The sequence below is a fragment of the Castor canadensis genome, chromosome 8, assembly GCF_047511655.1.
Source record: "Castor canadensis chromosome 8, mCasCan1.hap1v2, whole genome shotgun sequence".
In the NCBI taxonomy this organism is placed as follows: Eukaryota; Metazoa; Chordata; class Mammalia; order Rodentia; family Castoridae; genus Castor; species Castor canadensis.
In genome coordinates, this window is record NC_133393.1 from 25,780,115 (window position 1) to 25,799,554 (window position 19,440).

Genomic DNA, 19,440 nt, shown 5'->3' on the forward strand with positions numbered 1-19,440 from the left:
TAAACAACACCAAATAAAGCCCAAAATACTTTGCTCCTTTTCGCAATAGTACACATTATAACCATAATTTAGTTATGGCTACAAAACTAAATTTTTTATGTGTCCTTGATATGGTATTTTTTTTAAATGTGCTCCTCTGGTCTTTAATTGGCAGAAATATGTCCCCCAAAAGAAACTATTACAGTTAAACCACATCAACAAAATAGGAAAGAAAAAGAAAAACTGCAGAAAACAACAAAACAGAGCACAATGCCCTTTTTATTGGTGTGTCTTACAGACTGACATGACCAAAGTCACTTTCTTTCATCTAATTTCCAATGCCTCCTTCCACCATATGCTGCAATTGAATATATGCTGTGGGAGCCATAAAACATACTAAATATCTACCTCTGTAAAGAATGCTTTAAAATCATTTACAGATTTTTTGTTATTTAAACGGTAAAAGAAAATCTATAAAGAAACTGACTTTGTACATCCATAATCCAAACCAAAAACAAATAAGAACAAACTATTGCTGCAAGTTTTTGGAAGTCCATTTTCTCTGTACACATAAACTGCTCACTACTGAAGAGGGAAAAAAGAATATAATGCATCGTGACTGCTGTCTCAAAGGGGAGAAACAGGCTGTCAATAGTATCCAAAAATTTGAACATGTGTGGTCTGCTTTTATAATATATATTTCTTTCTCTCTTCTGGTTTTCATATTCAAAACTTCTGAGTACTATTTTAAGGGCACAGCATATTAGATTCCAGCACTTGTGAACAGAATTCACAAGATGTAACAAAACTCTGTTATCTTCAGGGTGAAATTGTGTTTATATGCATTGTATGTATATATTTCTCTTAGATTTGGCTCTAGTGGACTGTCCATGGCTCAGTTGGGGCTATAGTAATACATGGTGATTTTGCCTGTGTACACATTCACAGTCACTCCATGGCTTTCAACTAGTAGCACTATTTCTGAAGGTCTAATACATAAGCAGAATCATTTGATGCACTGGCTCCAACTTTGTCTCCTACGGCCTCCCAGTCTCCTGCTGCCTCCCAGCAAATTAAAAAATTCCACCTGTTTCCCTGCAGCTGTGAACTAGAGCACCATCTGTGTATTCTAGATGTGCACACATTTGTCAAAATAACCACTTGCCAGATACCTTAAAAGCTACACTGTACCTAGGCTCTTGGTGTTTTGTTCAAGTATGGATGCAAATCCCCTGGTCTACATCCCATAACCTAACAGTGAAATGGAAGGATGCATGTGCTAACATAAGGTTGGCATTTAGATTATTTGTCATTGGTCCTGTTGGACTCCATTTTTTTTTATGTGCTTGCAAATAATAAACACAATTATCTCATTTCACACTCTTCAAAGTCATGTCATCAGAACAGGAAGCCAGAAGAGTGCCAATTTAGTCCCATTTGATAGCATTTACTTCATTCGTATGTCCCTGGAATGTTTTAATAAGTTCTGTCTTGTCCTAATTTGCAGACATGAAGAAGCAGAGATGTTATTATTGCTCCACCAGTGAACATTTCATGCTGGTGCCAAATGAAAAGGAGACTGTTTCTTGGCTTCACCAGTATGTGCATCCTACATAATTATTGTCTTATCAATTCCAGCATTTAGGATGGAATTTCTTTTCTTAATCCATTTTAATGAAATATAAGACCTTTATGCTGCTCTGAGGCACTAGCAAGATTATCATCTTTGTCCACATTCTGGCAAATCCATTGTATGAAGCAGTTGCTAGAAGTGTACCTTCACTATTCCAATGTAGAGATGTTACATCCTCGTTGCTTGGAACATCTCATATACAATGTCTAAGTGCTACCTGTGCAACCTTATCTCTAAAAGCTTGTTGTCTTATTTATATTGCATCAGGCATTATGGCATCTATCAGGAACAGAGACACTATGAGTTGACATCAAACAAGGTATGGTCTTCATTAATACTAACTTCTGCCTCTACATACTGCAGTCCTTTCTGGATGATAGAAATCAATACAGCAGGAAAGACAAGGGCACCATTTATGTCAGACTGACTTATGTGGCTTTCTATACCAAAGGTAAATGCTGAATGAGGAAATCCTGACTCTTTCAAGGATTTATATACCAAGAAGTTGACCTCACTGCTTATACTCATCTTTATTCCCACATAAACCATGGGATCACAACACAGGATATAACCCACTAACAGTGCATTGATGTGAGGATGTGCAAGGGAACCAACCACAAGTTGCTGTTGCTGATGCCGGAAACCATGGCCACCAATGCTGCTCCCACTCCTGGGAATGGAGGCATAAGGGAATTCCCTCCTCCCAGCCACCATGCCAATTCTAACCCCAGAAAGTGGAGGGTGTAGGGGATGGGTGCAACCAAGGAGAGGAACTGAGGCAGAAGGTGAAAGCTGTTACAAAGGGGAAAAGCAAAGTGTTCTGAGCAGCCAATGGCTCAGACACTCAACCCTGGGGGCAGAGGAATGGGGACCAGCCAGGCACAAATGAGCTCTGTAGGCCCTTGGTGGCCACGCAGCCTCTTTCAAATATTGATTGATTTGTAATTTCATTCTAATGTGCCCAAGGAACATGCTTTTACCATTTCTGTCCTTGTAAATGCATTGATCTTTGTGTCATAGGCTGGCATATGTGTGTCCTGCAGGATGTCCCACGTGCATTTAGAACTGTGTGTTCTGCTCTTGGTGAGGAGAATGTTTTCAGATGTCCCTGAGGTCTACATGGCTTACAGTGCCATGGTTTTTTTTTTTTTTTGCTGTTGTTGTTTTAATTTTGCTCAGTGTTGAATCAATTACTGCATATGGAATGTTGAATCTCCAACCAGTGTTTTGTATTTCTCTCTTCTTTTCTGTCAGTTATGTCTTCATGTGCCATCATGTGTTCATTAGTCATGAGGATATTTCCTGAGAAATGTATTATTATTCAATTTCCTTGTTTTGTGACATCATAGAGTGTATTTATACAAACCAAGAGAGCTAAGATGTCACAAGATAATACAATTTTCTGGAACCGTCTTTGAACAAAAACACTACCATGACTACTGAGTACTTGGCAGGTGAGTTCTCTGCCACTTGAGCCACACATCCAGCCATGACTATTACTATTATGTTACTGGGCTTTGCACTCAGGGCCCTGCATTTGCTAGGCAGGTGCTCTACCATAGCATTACTTTTGTGATACCATGGTAAATGTGGACCACAGCTGACAGGAAAGTCCTTAGGCCACGCACTAGTGCACATCATGTACATTAAGCACTGTGCATGTATATGATAATCAGAAGGAAATGCTTTGCTTGGAATTTTTAAAGGAAGGCAGATGGGTACAGTGTCAGGAGCTCAGGGCAAAGAGCCGCAGTGCAGAGTGTCCATGTCTGGTGCTGGGGCGGTGAACTTGCAGAGCTGCTGTCCATGTCTCGGCCACTGTTCTCAGAAGAGACCCAGAGCCTCATTGCCTCCTTTGCGGGGCGAGGACATTTATCACTTCCTTGTCAGCAATTTCACGCATTTAAGACGAGTTAACATTTTTAGTGTTTTTTTATTTAGAGGATTTGTCCATTCAACCTAGCTTCTGTTTTTCAAAAATGCAAATTATAAAGCAAAATATTTCAGTTATAAGATCTCATTGGTCCTAGAGTAGAAAGTCAGCATCTGGATCTTAGCACACGCTCAGGACATGATTTTTTAAGTGTTCCAAAGTGATTGTGTGTTAAATATACATTATACTTGAAAATTGTATTTAGGCACAAAAAGGGAACTTTTTTTTTGTGTTACTGAAGTTTGAACTCAAGGCCTCATGCTTGTTAGGCAGGTGCTCTACCACTTGAGCCACTTCGCAAATACTTTGTGTGTGTGTGTGTGTGTGCTGGGTATTTTCCAGATAGGATCTTGAAAATTATTTGCTCAGGCTGGCTTCAAACTCTGATCCTCCTGGTCTCTTCCTCCTAAATAGCTAGGATTTCAGGAACTAGATACTGGTGCTCCACAAAAAGGAAATTCAAAAGATTCTCCAGATATATAAAGATAAGTCATCCATATTGCTCTCCCCCCATCATCTGTTGTCACTTAGGTCATCTTCACAGAAACCATCACAGTGAGCAATTTCTCATTTCTATTCCTAGATAAATATGTCTATGCAATAATGAGTGTTGTCATGTCAGTGAAGGCCACAGGCTACAGATGACAAGGTGAGTCATGTGACAGTGGCTTGAAGAAGAATCTGTCTTTGAGGCTGTAACTGAAGTGCCATGGAGACATGAGGGCAGCCCAGAAAACCAGGCAGGGAAGGTTGATCTTGGTAGAAAAGGGCTTTATCATGGTAGATGGCCTAAAACAATTCCAGCATAAGAGGTCACTGAGAGTTGAGGGCTTCATGTTCTTGTGTGTCACATGGAGATGGAGCACCTGTTATTAATATGGTAATGACAGTGTCCAGAGTGTGTTTTAACACCTGGTGTCTTATCCACTGTCATCCTGAAGCAGACCAGGGGAGCAAACGAGTTTGAAAAAAGAAAAGCATCATTGGTTATTGTTATTGCCATATGTTACTAATATCATGGACTGTCCACAGGTGATTCAATTCAATCCTTCGCCTCTGCTGGTGAGTGTCACAGCCAGCTGCAGTGACTACAGAGGACTAATTGTGCCTAGATAAGGAAGCTGCTCCATTATTAGAAGAACTGACAAAAGTTGTGGAAGTTTCTTAATCTGACAGTAGTTTAAATGTGAGCCTTGTCTTCAGTGTAACCACACAGTGTCATTTGGGCAATCTTGCAATTTTATCTATGTGTCTTTTATCTATGTGTCTTTACCTTATGCTAAAGAAAGAGCCTGTAGGTATAACTTATAGACATATCACTGGTTATACTTACTCATGTAAGGTGTTTTTTTATTTAGTGAGATCTGGGGATACCATGAAAATGGTCCTGTCCTAAGGAGAACTATAGGCCAATTTCCTTAATGAACATTGATGCAAAATTCTCAATAAAATAATGGCAAACCGTATTCAACAACACATCAAAAAGATCATTCACCACGACCAAGTAGGCTTCATCCCAGGAATGCAGGGGAGGTTCAACATAGGAAAATCAATAAATGCAATAAACCATATTAACAGAAGCAAAGACAAAAACCACTTGATCATCTCAATAGATGCAGAAAAAGCATTTGATAAGATCCAACACCATTTCATGATAAAAGCTCTAAGAAAACTAGGAATAGAAGGAAAGTACCTCAACATTATAAAAGGTATATATGACAAACCTATAGCCAACATTATACTTAATGGAGAAAAACTAAAACCATTCCCTCTAAAATCAGGAAGTAGAAAGGATGCCCACTATCTCCACTCCTATTCAACATAGTACTGGAATTCTTAGCTAGAGCAATTAGGCAAGAAGAAGGAATAAAAGGAATACAAATAGGTAAAGAAACTGTCAAAATATCCCTATTTGCAGACGATATGATCTTATACCTTAAAGACCCAAAAAACTCTACTCAAAAGCTCCTAGACACCATCAATAGATATAGCAAGGTAGCAGGATATAAAATCAACATAGAAGAATCATTAGCATTTCTATACACTAATAACGAACAAATGAGAAAGAATACATGAAAACAATTCCATTTATGATAGCCTCAAAAAAAATCGAATACCTAGGTGTAAACTTAACAAAAGATGTGAATGACCTCTACAAGGAAAACTATACACTTCTGAAGAAAGAGATTGAGGAAGACTATAGGAAGTGGAGAGATCTCCCATGCTCATGGATTGGTAGAATCAACACAGTAAAAATGTCTATGCTCCCAAAGTAACCTACATGTTTAATGCAATTCCCATCAAAATCCCAATGACATTCATCAAAGAGATTGAAAAATCTACTGTGAAATTTATATGGAAAAACAAGAAGCCACGGATAGCCAAGGCAATACTCAGTCAAAAGAACAATGCTGGAGGTTATCATGATACCCGACTTCAAACTATATTACAAAGCAATAGCAATAAAAACAGCATGGTACTGGCACAAAAACAAACATGAAGACCAGTGGGACAGAATAGAGGACCCAGATATGAAGCCACACAACTATAACCAACTTGTCTTTGACAAAGGTGCTAAAAATATACGATGGAGAAAAGACAACCTCTTCAACAAAAACTGCTGGGAAAACTGTTTAGCAGTCTGCAAAAAACGGAAACTATATCCATATTTATAACCCTATACCAATATTAACTCAAAATGGATCAAGGACTTTAATATCAGACCCCAAACTCTAACGTGGGTGCAGGAAAGTGTAGGTAATACTCTGGAATTAATAGGTATAGGTAAGAACTTTCTCAATGGAACTCCAGCAGCACAGCAACTAAGAGATAGCATAGATAAATGGGATTTTATAAAACTAAAAAGCTTCTGCTCAACAAAAGAAATGGTCTCTAAACTGAAGAGAACACCCACAGAGTGGGAGAAAATATTTGCCAGCTACACATCAGACAAAGGACTGATAACCAGAATATATAGGGAACTTAAAAAACTAAATTCTCCCAAAATTAATGAACCAATAAAGAAATGGGCAAGTGAACTAAACAGAACTTTCTCAAAAGAAGAAATTCAAATGGCCAAAAGCACATGGAAACATGCTCACCATCTCTAGCAATAAAGGAAATGCAAATTAAAACCACACTAAGAGTCCACCTCACCCCTGTTAGAATAGCCATCATTAGCAACACCACCAACAACAGGTGTTGGCAAGGATGTGGGGAAGCCTGTTACACTGCTGGTGGGAATGTAAACTAGTACAACCACTCTGGAAAAAAATTTGGAGGCTACTTAAAAATCTAAACATTGATCTACCATATAATCCAGCAATACCACTCTTGGGGATATACCCAAAAGACTGTGACACAGGTTACTCCAGAGGCACCTGCACACCCATGTTTATTGCGGCACTATTCACAATAGCTAAGTTATGGAAACAGCCAAGATGCCCCACCACTGACGAATGGATCAAGAAAATGCGATATCTATACACAATGGAATTTTATGCAGCCATGAAGAAGAACGAAATGTTATCATTCGCAGGTAAATGGATGGAATTGGAGAACATCATTCTGAGTGAGGTTAGCCTGGCCCAAAAGACCAAAAATCGTATGTTATCCCTCATATGCGGACATTAGATCAAGGGCAAACACAACAAAGGGATTGGACTTTGATTACATGATAAGCGAGAACTAGATAGCATTTGTTGCCCTCAACCCAGAGAAACTAAAGAAGATACTTTAAAGCAACTGAGGCCAATAGGAGAAGGGGACCAGGAACTAGACAAAGGTTAGTTTGAGAAGAATTAACTTAAAAGATAACACACATGTACAGGAAATCAATACATGTCAACTCCCTGCATAGCTATTCTTATCTCAACTAGCAAAACCCCTTGTTCCTTCCTATTATTGCTTATACGCTCTCTTCAACAACATTAGAGATAAGGGCAGAATAGTTTCTACCCAAAAGTGTGGGGTAAGGGAGGGAGTGAGGGGGTAAGGGAGGGTGCAGGGAAAGGGGGAGAAATGACCCAAACATTGCATGCACATATGAATAAAATAAAAATAAATAAATAAATAAAAACTGCATCTGTACTGAAAAAAAAGAAAGAAAGAAAATGGTCTTGTCCTTCACAGCTTGCATGGAGTTGATGCCATCACCAGATGTGAATGGGATTCTGCTCAGTGGGTCAGAATGAAAACAGCAGTGGATCCACTTGAACCATTAAACACCCCCATTTTCCAGTACCCCAGGCCTGAAGCCCGCAGCGATCCTCTTCATTGTGGACGACACTGAGGACATATTTTTCTTCAGATTAGGTTTATTTCTTTGCATTGAGTGTAGGAAGATTAAATGGCTTATTAAGCTAATAAAATCAGGACGAGCACTAATTTTCCTTGACTGCTGCCTCTTGATGAAAAGAAAATCATAGGTTATGGGTTTTCTATAAGCATCTGAGTTTCAATGTTTGTGTCCTCTCCATGACATTTAAATATGACTTGCTATCAAATGCTACTTCTCACATCAGTCTGTATGCAAACATGACGGCATAGCCATTTTTTCATACCTAAATATAAATAAAATATCACTTTTAAGAAGAAAAATGCCACAGACTGGGATATAATGTTCTCTAATTACATATCTGATGTAATATTAGTGTCTAGCATATAAAAATAATCTGTTAAAACCTGAATAAGAAAAAATAATCCATCAAAAATGGACAAAGTCTGAATTAATACCTCATCAAAGAAGATCTACACATGATAAGTAAGCACATGAAAAGATGCACACGTCATCTGTCATTAGGGAAATGAGAGCAGAAACAAGAATACACTGTAACACACTCATGAGTATGACTAAAATACAAAAAACTGGTTGTGAAGTGCTGAGAAAGATGCATGTCACAGGGACCCTCATTCACTGCTGGCAGGAATGCAAAGTGGTGCAGGCACTCGGGGAGACATTTGACATTTCCTTTTAGAATCAAACAGACTTGTAATCATGTTCCTAGGTATTCATCCAATTGATTTGGAAATTTATGTTTAATCGAAAGTCAACATGAAAATATATATGTTAGCGCACAACTTAAGTGTGGGCTGCACATACCGAATTTCTTCTAAAGATTCCAGTATGGGATGGGGAGGGGAAAAAAAACATAGGAGATTCAAGGTGACAATCAAGGAAAGCTCCACCTTGGCCAGGTAATGAAGGCCGACATCTTCAGGGCAGGTCAAGTGGGTAGTACAAATCCTTGGCATATAATATTGAAAGTGGCATTTCTTCTCTGTAGAATTCTTCCCAAAACCCATTGTCCCAGCCAATCAAACTCAAAGAACATTCTAGTATCCTTGACTAGTACTACTTCAAAGATGTCAAGGTCATCAAAACCAAGACAAGCCTGAGAAATCATCACAGCCAGAATTGCTTTAAGGAGACACAATTGGGACTAAATATAATGTGGGATCTTGGATGCTCTCCTTGACGTTAATAAAATTAATCGAGTCCAAATGAAGTACAGCACTGAGTGACAATGTATTGGTAATGTCAATGGCTGTGAGAAATGTATGACTGAAATGAAAGTGTTGAAACTGAGTGAAAATGGGATAATTCTCTACTACCTTCACTTTCTTTCAATCTAAAAGTAGAAAGTCTACTTTTAAATAGAAAAGTGCTAAGAAAAGGAAGAGTATATAGAAAAAGAACACCTGCTGTACTTTGAATTGTATAGGGAATTTTCAGTAAGAAAGCAGAGAGGGGGTTGTATGGAGAAGAACTGGGGAGACAACGGGGTTCCTACCAGGGCCTTCCCCCACTCCCTTGCCTCCCCGCAGTGAGCCACCTTCTCTGCATCAGTCACCTCTGCTCCGCTCATTCCACAGTCCTGACCTCTGCACAGCTGTTCTGGCAGTGCACCAGCGATCCCATGTGACCACAGTGCTGAGCACAGAAGATCTGAGCTACCCTTCCTGTCTTCATGTGGGGCTGCCCCTAGTTCCCCTGGGCTCCCAGCAGCTGTACAGGATTCTGCACACCATGGGAGCCCCATCCCATCACAGGTTCCAGATTCACTACTACTACACGGATAAAGTGAGTTTTCTCTGCCTAGGGGTCCATAGGGGTTAGTCCCAGGGCCCAAGTGGACCCTACTAACATACTGGGTCTTCCTAATGTTTTGAAAATAGCTCTGAGTTTAGGGATCCTGTGAAAGGGTTGAGCATTGCCAAGTGCTTCACAGACCACACTTTGGGAGCCATGTTCTAGAGAAGACTTGGAGAGTCCCAAGTGGCCCATCTTTGCCTCTTTCCCATTTCCAGAGTTCTTCCTCCTGATTTGAACTCCCTGCCTCGGCTCATCTAAAAGAACACTGACCCCATGGAAACTGGTGCCAGAGGGTCCTTAGTCTGTGACCAGAGCCTGAGGGACATGCATTTCCCTGTGGAACTGGGATTAGTTTGTACCTAAGACATCATATAGAAATTCACTCTTAATAGATTTTGGTTTTAGGTATCCATACAGACATAAGTCTGATGCAATCCGTATGAGAAATTTTATTGGCCTTTTTTTAAATGAATCCAATTCACTTGACCTGGGTTCCACACAGTAACAAGAGTAGTTATCTCCATCCATGAGGTTTATTTAACAAAAACACCATAGATTGGATGTCTTAAAAACACAGAAATTTATTTCTCACAATCCCAGAGTCTGTGAAATCCAATATCAAGGAGTTGAACAGCGCTGTGTCAGGTGGGCCCACTTCCTCCTAGACTGCCATCTTCTCACTGTTCCCCACATGGTGTGTGTGGGGGGAAGACAGCTTTCTGAGATCTATAAGGATACTAATCCCATTCATGAAGGCAGACCTAGTCATCTGCCAAGAGCCCCCTTCCAAATACCATCACAGGGCATTATCTTTTCAGCTTATGACTTTTAGAGGGACATAAACATTTACCAATGCTTGTATAGAACAGTCTCTGTTCTGTATCTGCAACATCCAGTACGGGACTCACTAGTTACATGTGGCTATGAGCATTTGGAATCATCATGGTGCATGGTTGACAGAAATAATCCTTAAGCTGTGCATGAGTGTGTATCATATATATTATGCATTATACATGAACGTTATAAGCAAATGGAATTGCTTTGTTTGAGATTTTGAAAGGGAGGGCAGATGAGTACAATGGTCAGTACAAAGGGCTGCTGGGATGGAGCCTCCTGTCTGGGTGCTGGGGCAGTGAACTCGCAGAGCTGCTCTCCACTCTCAGAGTGCTTTTCTCTCTGGAGGCCCAGCACATTTACTTCTCTGTGACATGTGGATATTTAATACTTTCTTGTCAGCAATTTGATTTTCAAAACAGAATTTCTTATATTAAGCATTTTTACCTGGAATAATTCTCCAGGTAATGTAGCCCATCTTTTGCAGAAATGGAAATTTTACAATAAAATAGTTCAGATATAAAATCATTGATCCTAATAGAGGGTCGGATCTGGATCTTGGTACATGTTTTGTTAATGGTTTAACAAGTGTATAGGGTGTTATTATGGTTCACTTTTTAAAAAATGTTTTATTTTATTCATATGTGCATACAATGTTTGGGTCATTTCTCCCCCCTGCCCCCCTATAGTTCACTTTTGAAATTAGGATTCATGCTCCTTTGAATTCAAAGGAATTTCAAAAGCTACTCCAGGATTCTTTCCAGGAGCTCTCCACCCTCCCTTCTTCCCCTTTCCTTCCTTACCCTCTGAGTCCTGCATGGTCCAGGGCTGCTCAGAAGCATCTTTATCCCCACGGTGAGGTGAGGCACCTCCTCTGGATCAGCCATCTCTGCTCCACTTACTCCACAGTCCTGTCCTCTGCAGAGTAGCTCAGTCAGGATCCAAGGGCAGTGCACCGGCACCCCCAAGCTCTTTTTCCATTCCTCATCTGGAACCAACCTTGGATCTATGGACCTCCCAGCAGCTGTACAGATTTCTGCACACAGCAGGTGATCCCATTCCCTGATCAGGTTCCAGATTCTCAACTGCTGCATGAAATGCAGAACAAAGTATGTTTTCTCCCATTCCGGACTCTGTCTATGAAGCAATAAAGGCTGGTTTTTTTTTTTCATTTTTCTTTTATTATTCATATGTGCATACAAGGCTTGGTTCATTTCTCCCCCCTGCCCCCACCTCCTCCCTTACCACCCACTCCACCCCCTCCCGCTCCCCCCCTCAATACCCAGCAAAAACTATTTTGCCCTTATCTCTAATTTTGTTGTAGAGAGAGTATAAGCAATAATAGGAAGGAACAAGGGTTTTTGCTGGTTGAGATAAGGATAGCTATACAGGGCATTGACTCACATTGATTTCCTGTGCGTGGGTGTTACCTTCTAGGTTAATTCTTTTTGATCTAACCTTTTCTCTAGTTCCTGGTCCCCTTTTCCTATTGGCCTCAGTTGCTTTAAGGTATCTGCTTTAGTTTCTCTGCATTAAGGGCAACAAATGCTAGCTAGTTTTTTAGGTGTCTTACCTATCCTCACCCCTCCCTTGTGTGCTCTCGCTTTTATCATGTGCTCATAGTCCAATCCCCTTGTTGTGTTTGCCCTTGATCTAATGTCCACATATGAGGGAGAACATACGATTTTTGGTCTTTTGGGCCAGGCTAACCTCACTCAGAATGATGTTCTCCAATTCCATCCATTTACCAGCGAATGATAACATTTCGTTCTTCTTCATGGCTGCATAAAATTCCATTGTGTATAGATACCACATTTTCTTAATCCATTCGTCAGTGCTGGGACATCTTGGCTGTTTCCATAACTTGGCTATTGTGAATAGTGCCGCAATAAACATGGATGTGCAGGTGCCTCTGGAGTAACAGTCGTTTGGGTATATCCCCAAGAGTGGTATTGCTGGATCAAATGGTAGATCGATGTCCAGCTTTTTAAGTAGTAAAGGCTGGTTTCTAAGACTGTGTGGACCCCACAATGTACTGGGAGTGGTCAGTCTCCAAGATGGGAGTTTGGACCATAGGGTTCCTGACACTTGCTCTTGCTGCTGCTTCCAGGGTAGCAGTCCCTCGCCCTGAAATGATCCCTGAATTCTCCTATTTACCTTGGGGTAGGAATGAGAAGAAGACTTGGAATGCTGGCCTAGGAAGGTGAGGATCCTCCCAGAGATGTGAGGATGGGGATTAAATTGGGAAGTTAAGGGGCTGGAGGCTGAAGGAGAGCAGGGAAAAAAATTCAGAAGGGAAGGGAACACAAAAAAGGGTCAGTGTAGTGGACACCTGGACATAGTGACAAACTCTGTTTGGGAAGAGTTTTGGGGCTTGTGGCTGCCATGCTGGAGGAGTTCTGTGGTTTTACTAAGATGGAAATTAAAAAGGTGCCAGGTCTGTCATTCATCAGCAGACTATAGTGCATTAGAGACAGTTCCTGGTACTTACCCATAGAGTGTAACTCACACACAGAGAAGAAATGGGAGAGAGAGATAAAGGGACATAGAGGGTTCCTCCTCTTCCAGAGCCTGGGTCCCTAATGTTGGTGTGGCAGGCAAAGTCAAACAAGGGAGGAGGAAGTAAGACCTGTGTCCTAGGGTGAAGGGGATCTGCCAGCTCCTTGGTTTCAGGATCCTCAGTGTCTCAATAATTGTGTAATATTGTCAGGACCCTTTCTAAGCCCAGTCCCAGGAAGCCTGCAACACGCCTTGGATACCTGGGTGTCTTAGGTCAGAGGGAGCTGCTGCAGGATCTTGTGGCTTGGACTGGGAGTTGGCTGCACTCCTGTTGGCCATTGGAGACCCTGTCTCCAGAGGATGCAGAGTAGAAGTGGCAGAAACTTAAGACAATACTGGACTCCAACCATATCTATGATGAATGAGAGTCTGGGCATCTGCACAGCTTCTCCCTGGGAACCCATGGATGGTCCTTCTCTATGTCCCAAATCCCCAGTATCCAGGCCTGGATGCCAAGGTTGGATCCTGCTCCAGGGCATCAGAATGTCCACCCTTGTGGAGCCTTGAAAGTCTGCCTTCTATAATCTGAGAGTCCAGGATACAGTTGTTCTCCCTTTTCCACTTTGGGTCCTAATCAGATGCCGTGGTCTACATTACTCAAATCTTACCTGTTTATCACATTAATTTCCCCAAAAGCAAGATTCTGTGGTTGTCATCTTATCTTGGCCCCTGATTGTGGCCCTGGAGTTTGGGGACTGTGGTCCTCAGAGACTGTAAAGGGTTCTGTGGGAGTGGACAAGGCTGTGAGATGGGAAGCAGCAGGAATGGGGATAGGGAGGACATCACCACCTGAACATCTAGCACCTAGCTGGGACTCCCCATCCTGACTATGGAGACAGAGGAGGGGACAGAGTTCATCTCTAGCTAGATCATAGGCCTGGTGGCCTGTGCTGAGGTTGGAGGGAGCTGTGGGGCTTGCTGAGGGATGGAATTCTAGCCTCGGATAAACTAATTTGTACCCCCCTCACAAAAAAAATGTGCACAGAGAGGACCTTAATTCCATGCTGAAAACTATCTGCCTTTCCAGTTCCAGACTGTGCAGTTAGGGGACTGGTTCTTAGATTTATTCACTCCTTGGTTAGTGTGTGTCTATCCAGTGCCTGGCTCTATTCCAGGCACCTGGGACAAGGTCAACCAAACCCATCAAAGATCACTGCCCTCATGGAGCTCACCTTCAGACAGAGACACAAAGGATAAATAGCAAAGCTGACTGAAGTGACAAAGAGGATGTTGAGAGCAGAGTGATTTAGAGAAAAGGAACAAGGAGGGAAGAGGAGGGAGAGGGTGTGACTTTTCGTGGTTATCTTCAGCATAGGTTGTACAGGCAGGGAACATTTGAGTTCTGTCCTGAAGGAGGAGGTCAGGGAGCCTGAGGTTATTTGGAGAAAGAGTTTCCCAAATCATTATCTGCACAGCCTGGTCTCTATGGGGAATATACGCAGTATGTAGCAGGAATGTGTGTGAGCAGGCTCTAGGAAGGACTTCCTGTCAACGATTCTGCTGCACAGTGTTTGTGGGTCTCATATCTGATTCCCATTTTGCCTCATGAAGGCTTCCTGATGTCCTGGGGCCTGAGGGAGGTAAAGCACCTGGTGAAGGAAGGGTGGGAGAGGAGGGAGCTGCTTGGTGGGTCCCTAGCTCTCTCTGTGCTCTTTCTTTTTGCATGCAGAGCTTATGGTGTGAGTCTGTGTGTTCAGCAAATGCCAGTGGTCACCTGGCAGGATGTAAAATTAAGGACTTTCTATCCTTAGAATAATATCAGAGGGGGCAGTAGGGCAATAATGTAAAATATTTCATAAATAATCAAATACATAATTTTTTTTGTGGTACTGGAGATTCAACTCAGGGCCTACATCTTGAGGCACTCCACCAGTCCTTTTTTGTGATGGGTTTTTTTCGAGATAGAGTCTTCTGACTGTTTGCCCGGGCTGGCCTTGAACCAGAATTCTCCAGACCTCTGCCTCCTGTAGAAAATGTGGGAAGTCATTTAAGATGCGAGCTGCTTTTACTGCACAGCAGAGTGCACACTGGAGAAAAGCCTTATGAGCGAGGAGAATGTGGCAAATCCTTTATGATGGAAGGAGCAAGTAAACCGCACCAGAGCATTCACACTGCAGAGAGGCCTCGCAAGTGTGGCAAATGTGCAACATCTTTTCTTCAATGTGACACCTCCTTACTCACTGCACAGTTCATTCTGCAGAGAATTCTCATGAATGCTGTGAACATGGGAAAACCCTGAGGCAGAATTCCAGTCTCATTTGATACCAGGCCATTCAATACTGGAGAAAGGCCTTATGAATGTAGAGATTATGGAAAATCTTTTAAGCAGGTAGGTGCCCTTACAGAACAATAGAGAACTTACACTGGGGAAAGTCCTTACAAATGCAAAATGTGGGCATCCTTTACACAACGCCTTGGTCTCCTTCATCCCCCAAAGCATCGTAGCACAGAAACACCCCATAAAAGAAGCCATTGTGGAAATGCTTTCAACCCAAACTCCAACCTAATTTGGCAGCAAACATGTCTGCTTGGGAAAATATAAAGGAAGGTGACTTTTCATCAGTATAGTTGTACTGATGAGCCTTTGTTGGGAATCCATTTGTCAGAGGAATAATTTGCACATTTCCAGTGCAATTCTAGTGGTGACATTTCTCATGGGTTCTGGCACAGCATGAGGCTTACTGAAGCTGCGTGGAATATTCTGAACATTTCAAGACCTTGCTAGAGTGAAATCATGGCCACACTGTCTTAAAGGAGTTATACTCCTCAAGCAGCTTGCACAGTAAGTACAAGCTAAGCTAGCATATGAAGGCACGGCATGTGTGTCTATCCTCTTCCCTCCCTCGAGGGAAATGTTGAGTCATCTGAACCATCAGGACAACTTTCTTATGTTTGTTCAGTAGTCATGCCATGATAAGATCACATCAAGGCCACAGGTACTCAGTTGACCTGAAGGCTTGCAAGGATAATAATAATACAGCCACACATTTGCACTGGAGCCAGGCTGGGATTATTAGAGCTAATGCAAGGAGAGCTGTGGATGAGCAGCAAAGGTGGAAAGCTGACAGGAATTTCCCTAAGATGAGACACCATGAGATCCTTCTCTCTGCTATTGCTACACTCTGATTCCTTTAAAAATCTTGGGAAAAAGATAGAAACCACAATCCAAGAAACAGTGCTGGAAGAAGGGCAAGAGTTGGACAAATCTGAAATATCATTTCCCGATAAAATAGAGACCCAGTGTGCGGGAGCCTGAATGTCCTGTAAGACAATGGCAGGCAAAATGCCTATTGCTGCTGTCAGGGCAGGGGACACCAAGTGGACAATGACACCAGAGTCAATACAGGATCACAGGAACAGGCATAATTCTTTATTAAAATATGAAACAAAACATGACGGTGCCTGCGTTTGGACTGAGGCTTGAGTCTGGGCTGACCCATAACATGAAGTCCTGGTGGCTCCTGGTTTTGGAAATAAGAAGACCCTTGCAAGGTCTGAATCCCTGCGATCACAGGTTTGCTGGGACAAGGTTCTCTAAAGGACAGGGACTAAGGAGCAGAGGCCACATCAAAACCCAGGGTAGACTGAGAACCAACTGTGCATAGGCGTGTCCACACCTGGCTTCTCACAGCCTTCCCTGTTCTTACCTGCAACAGAGTCACAGCAGTGAGCACAAGGACTCTGGAAACTTGTCAAACTCTGTTTTCTCTCAGAGTTTCATTGATCTTTCTTTGATTTAATTAACTCATCAACTTCAACTTGTGGCAAGAATCTGAACAACAAATCCACATCCACATTCTAATTATCAATAGGGCAGTGAGAAATACGGCTCAGTGCAACCTAATGCTAACACGGGATGGAGCCATCCTAGTCCTGCCTCTGCTGGAGCAGCAGGTTGATCATGAAAGAGGACCAAGGTCAGTGTGGGGTGGGGTCTCTGTGCTCAGGGCTGGGCTGGGTTCCTCATTTCCTCATGTAATGCTGACAGGAGTATAGACACATGACACAGTCAGAGGCCAGCTGCAGACAGAGAAGTCAGGAGCTCCTGAAGTCACAGGATAGATGGGGGAGAAACCTGAACAGATCCTGTGTGGCTCAGTCCTCACAAGGAAGCTGTTTAACACTGCAGGAGAAATGATCATGATAAATTCAGAAAGGCACAGTGAGTGGTGACACTGAACAGATACCACACACTCAAAGGTTCCCAAACCACAGTCCTCACAGGGTCTGCCCTCTGTCCCACCCCAGATCCAAACTTAGACCCTGTGAGAGAAACAACAGAGACCAAGACAATGTCTCCTCCCGGGAGAGAACAAAACATCTGAACGGAGTCTTCAGGAGATGTCCTGAAGGAGGAATTATGGGATGGTTAGCAAACTTATCAGTTTCTACACAGTTCCTTTCTACACAATCACAGGGGTTCAAGGATCTCCCACCCATACTTACTTGAAGCCTGAGCATAGTTGTCTCTTCTTCCACTTTTGGGAAGAAAAGGACACATGAGACACCAGGGAGGAGGCAGGGCCATAAGGTCCTAGGGGAACCACTATTCTTGGATCCCGGGGAAGTTTCTAGACTGTGACTGTAGACCCAGGGTAGGACCACTAGGCATGAGGAGAGGGATGGGCAGGAAGAGGACCAACTGCTCTCCTTGAGGCATGTTCTCAGTAAGGATCTTCCCTTAGGACCTCTGACTGCTGGGAATCAAGTCCTCATCACCACCACCAGCAGGGTGATAAATTTGCCCTTCATTTTCCAGGTGATTTACAATAGGTGTCAGACAAGAGGCCCCAGGCTGGAGAAGCACCATACAGGTGCTACTTCTCATTAAGGACACAGGGACACTTCTACCTGGGGCTCACCCTTTGAGGGGCAACTCAGACATTTCCCTTTCCCTACCTGTGTGCCTCCTTCTCCACACCACAACAGCCACCAAAGTTCCAAGGACAGCCAGCAGGCCAGTGACAATTCCCATGATGAGGATAGTGGGCACAAAGGTGATGTATGAAGGGAAAGGATGGAAAGAAGGTGAGAGCCCCAACCTCAGCTCTCAGCCCTGACCCTGCTGAGGGTCTCCAGAAGGCTCCTCCTTTCCCTGACAGAGGCTCTGTGCCCACGTCCCCTCCTTACCCCATCTCAGGGTGAGGGGCTCACGCAGCCCCTCATGCTGCACATGGCACGTGTATCTCTGCTCCTGCCCAGAAGGCACCACCACAGCTGCCCACTTCTGGAAGGTTCTGTCCCCTGCAGGCCTGGTCTCCACAAGCTCCTGGGAGCTGGGTCTCCCCATCCCGCTGCCATGTCACAGTGATCTCCACAGGGTAGAAACCCAGGGCCCAGTACCTCAAGGTGACCTTCTGGTCAGAGATGGGGTGGAGGGCCACTTGTGCCTCTTGCGGGGGCTGTCTAAGGAGTAATAATCAGGAAATTCAGACATTTTGCATACCTTCCCATGGGATGTGAACCACCACTCGTGTTGCCTTCCTGAGAATGGCAGGACAATTGGGGTGGGAGAAGGGATTGTAAAATCCAGACACCAGGATGGACTCAGGCTTCTGGAATAATCTCCTATTCATCAAAAAATTCTAGAATCAGTTTGAATCAGACCAGATTAAGAGGCTCCAGGACTCTTGAGAGAGACTTGAGAGTTCTGATCTGGGTGAAGTAAGAGAAACTCACAGAAGCTGGAGTCAGACCTTGGAAAACACTGGGTTGGGGCAGAGAACAAGGCCTGGGAGAGTGTCCCTGTGATGCCCAAGGCTGCTGTAGTTATTTCAGGGACTGTCTTCCCTTCCACATCTGGAGGGCAACTGTTTCCCTTAATTGTCCTGAGGGAAGGGCCTGCCTCAGAGTCGCTCTGTGATGCAGCATCAGGAAAGCCAGGAGGGCTCACCCACTCTAGAGCAGAGGGAGGGTGGTGTCCCAGGGTGGGTCCCATTTTGCTTTTGTCCTGGAGTGAGGTGGGCCGGGAGATCTACAGGCAATCAGAGAGCCGGCCCCTCCTACCTGTGTGCAGCAGAGCCTCCTTCCTGTTCTCCAGGTGTCTGCGCAGCCACTACAGTCAGGTGTCCTCCAGGTGGGCCCTGATGTGCTCTGCCACACCAGCTGCCTCCCAGTGATGTGCGCAGTGGTGTCAGCTGCATCCAGGAGCGCAGGTCCTCGTTCAGGGAGATGTAATCACGGCTGTTGTAGGTGTGCTGCTCATACCCGCAGAGGAGGAACCTGCCAGTCTCCACCTCACAGCCATGGATCATCTGTAAGGTGTGAGAACCTGGCCCGGCCCCACCGCCAGTCCAGCCTAACTGGTTCCACATTCAACTTCTGCCACCAGTCTCACCCTTCAGCAGCCCCAGTTCATTTCTGAAGGTGAGAAGCTAAAAAATTCTTGCTGTGCAGAGGCCTTTCATC

General features: G+C 43.4%; 1 protein-coding gene and 1 pseudogene across 1 annotated transcript; both read right to left on the reverse strand.

Annotated features, from left to right (window-relative positions):
• Positions 1 to 954: 954 nt before the first annotated feature.
• LOC109687294 (F-box-like/WD repeat-containing protein TBL1XR1-A) lies at positions 955 to 2,259 on the reverse strand (annotated as a pseudogene).
• Positions 2,260 to 16,395: 14,136 nt separating this feature from the next.
• LOC141425660 (putative HLA class I histocompatibility antigen, alpha chain H) lies at positions 16,396 to 19,440 on the reverse strand. Its single transcript, XM_074082624.1, is given in 3 exon segments — positions 16,396 to 18,311; positions 18,313 to 18,438; positions 19,039 to 19,440. Coding segments are annotated over 3 exon segments (663 nt in total). The 5' UTR covers positions 19,347 to 19,440; the 3' UTR covers positions 16,396 to 18,082.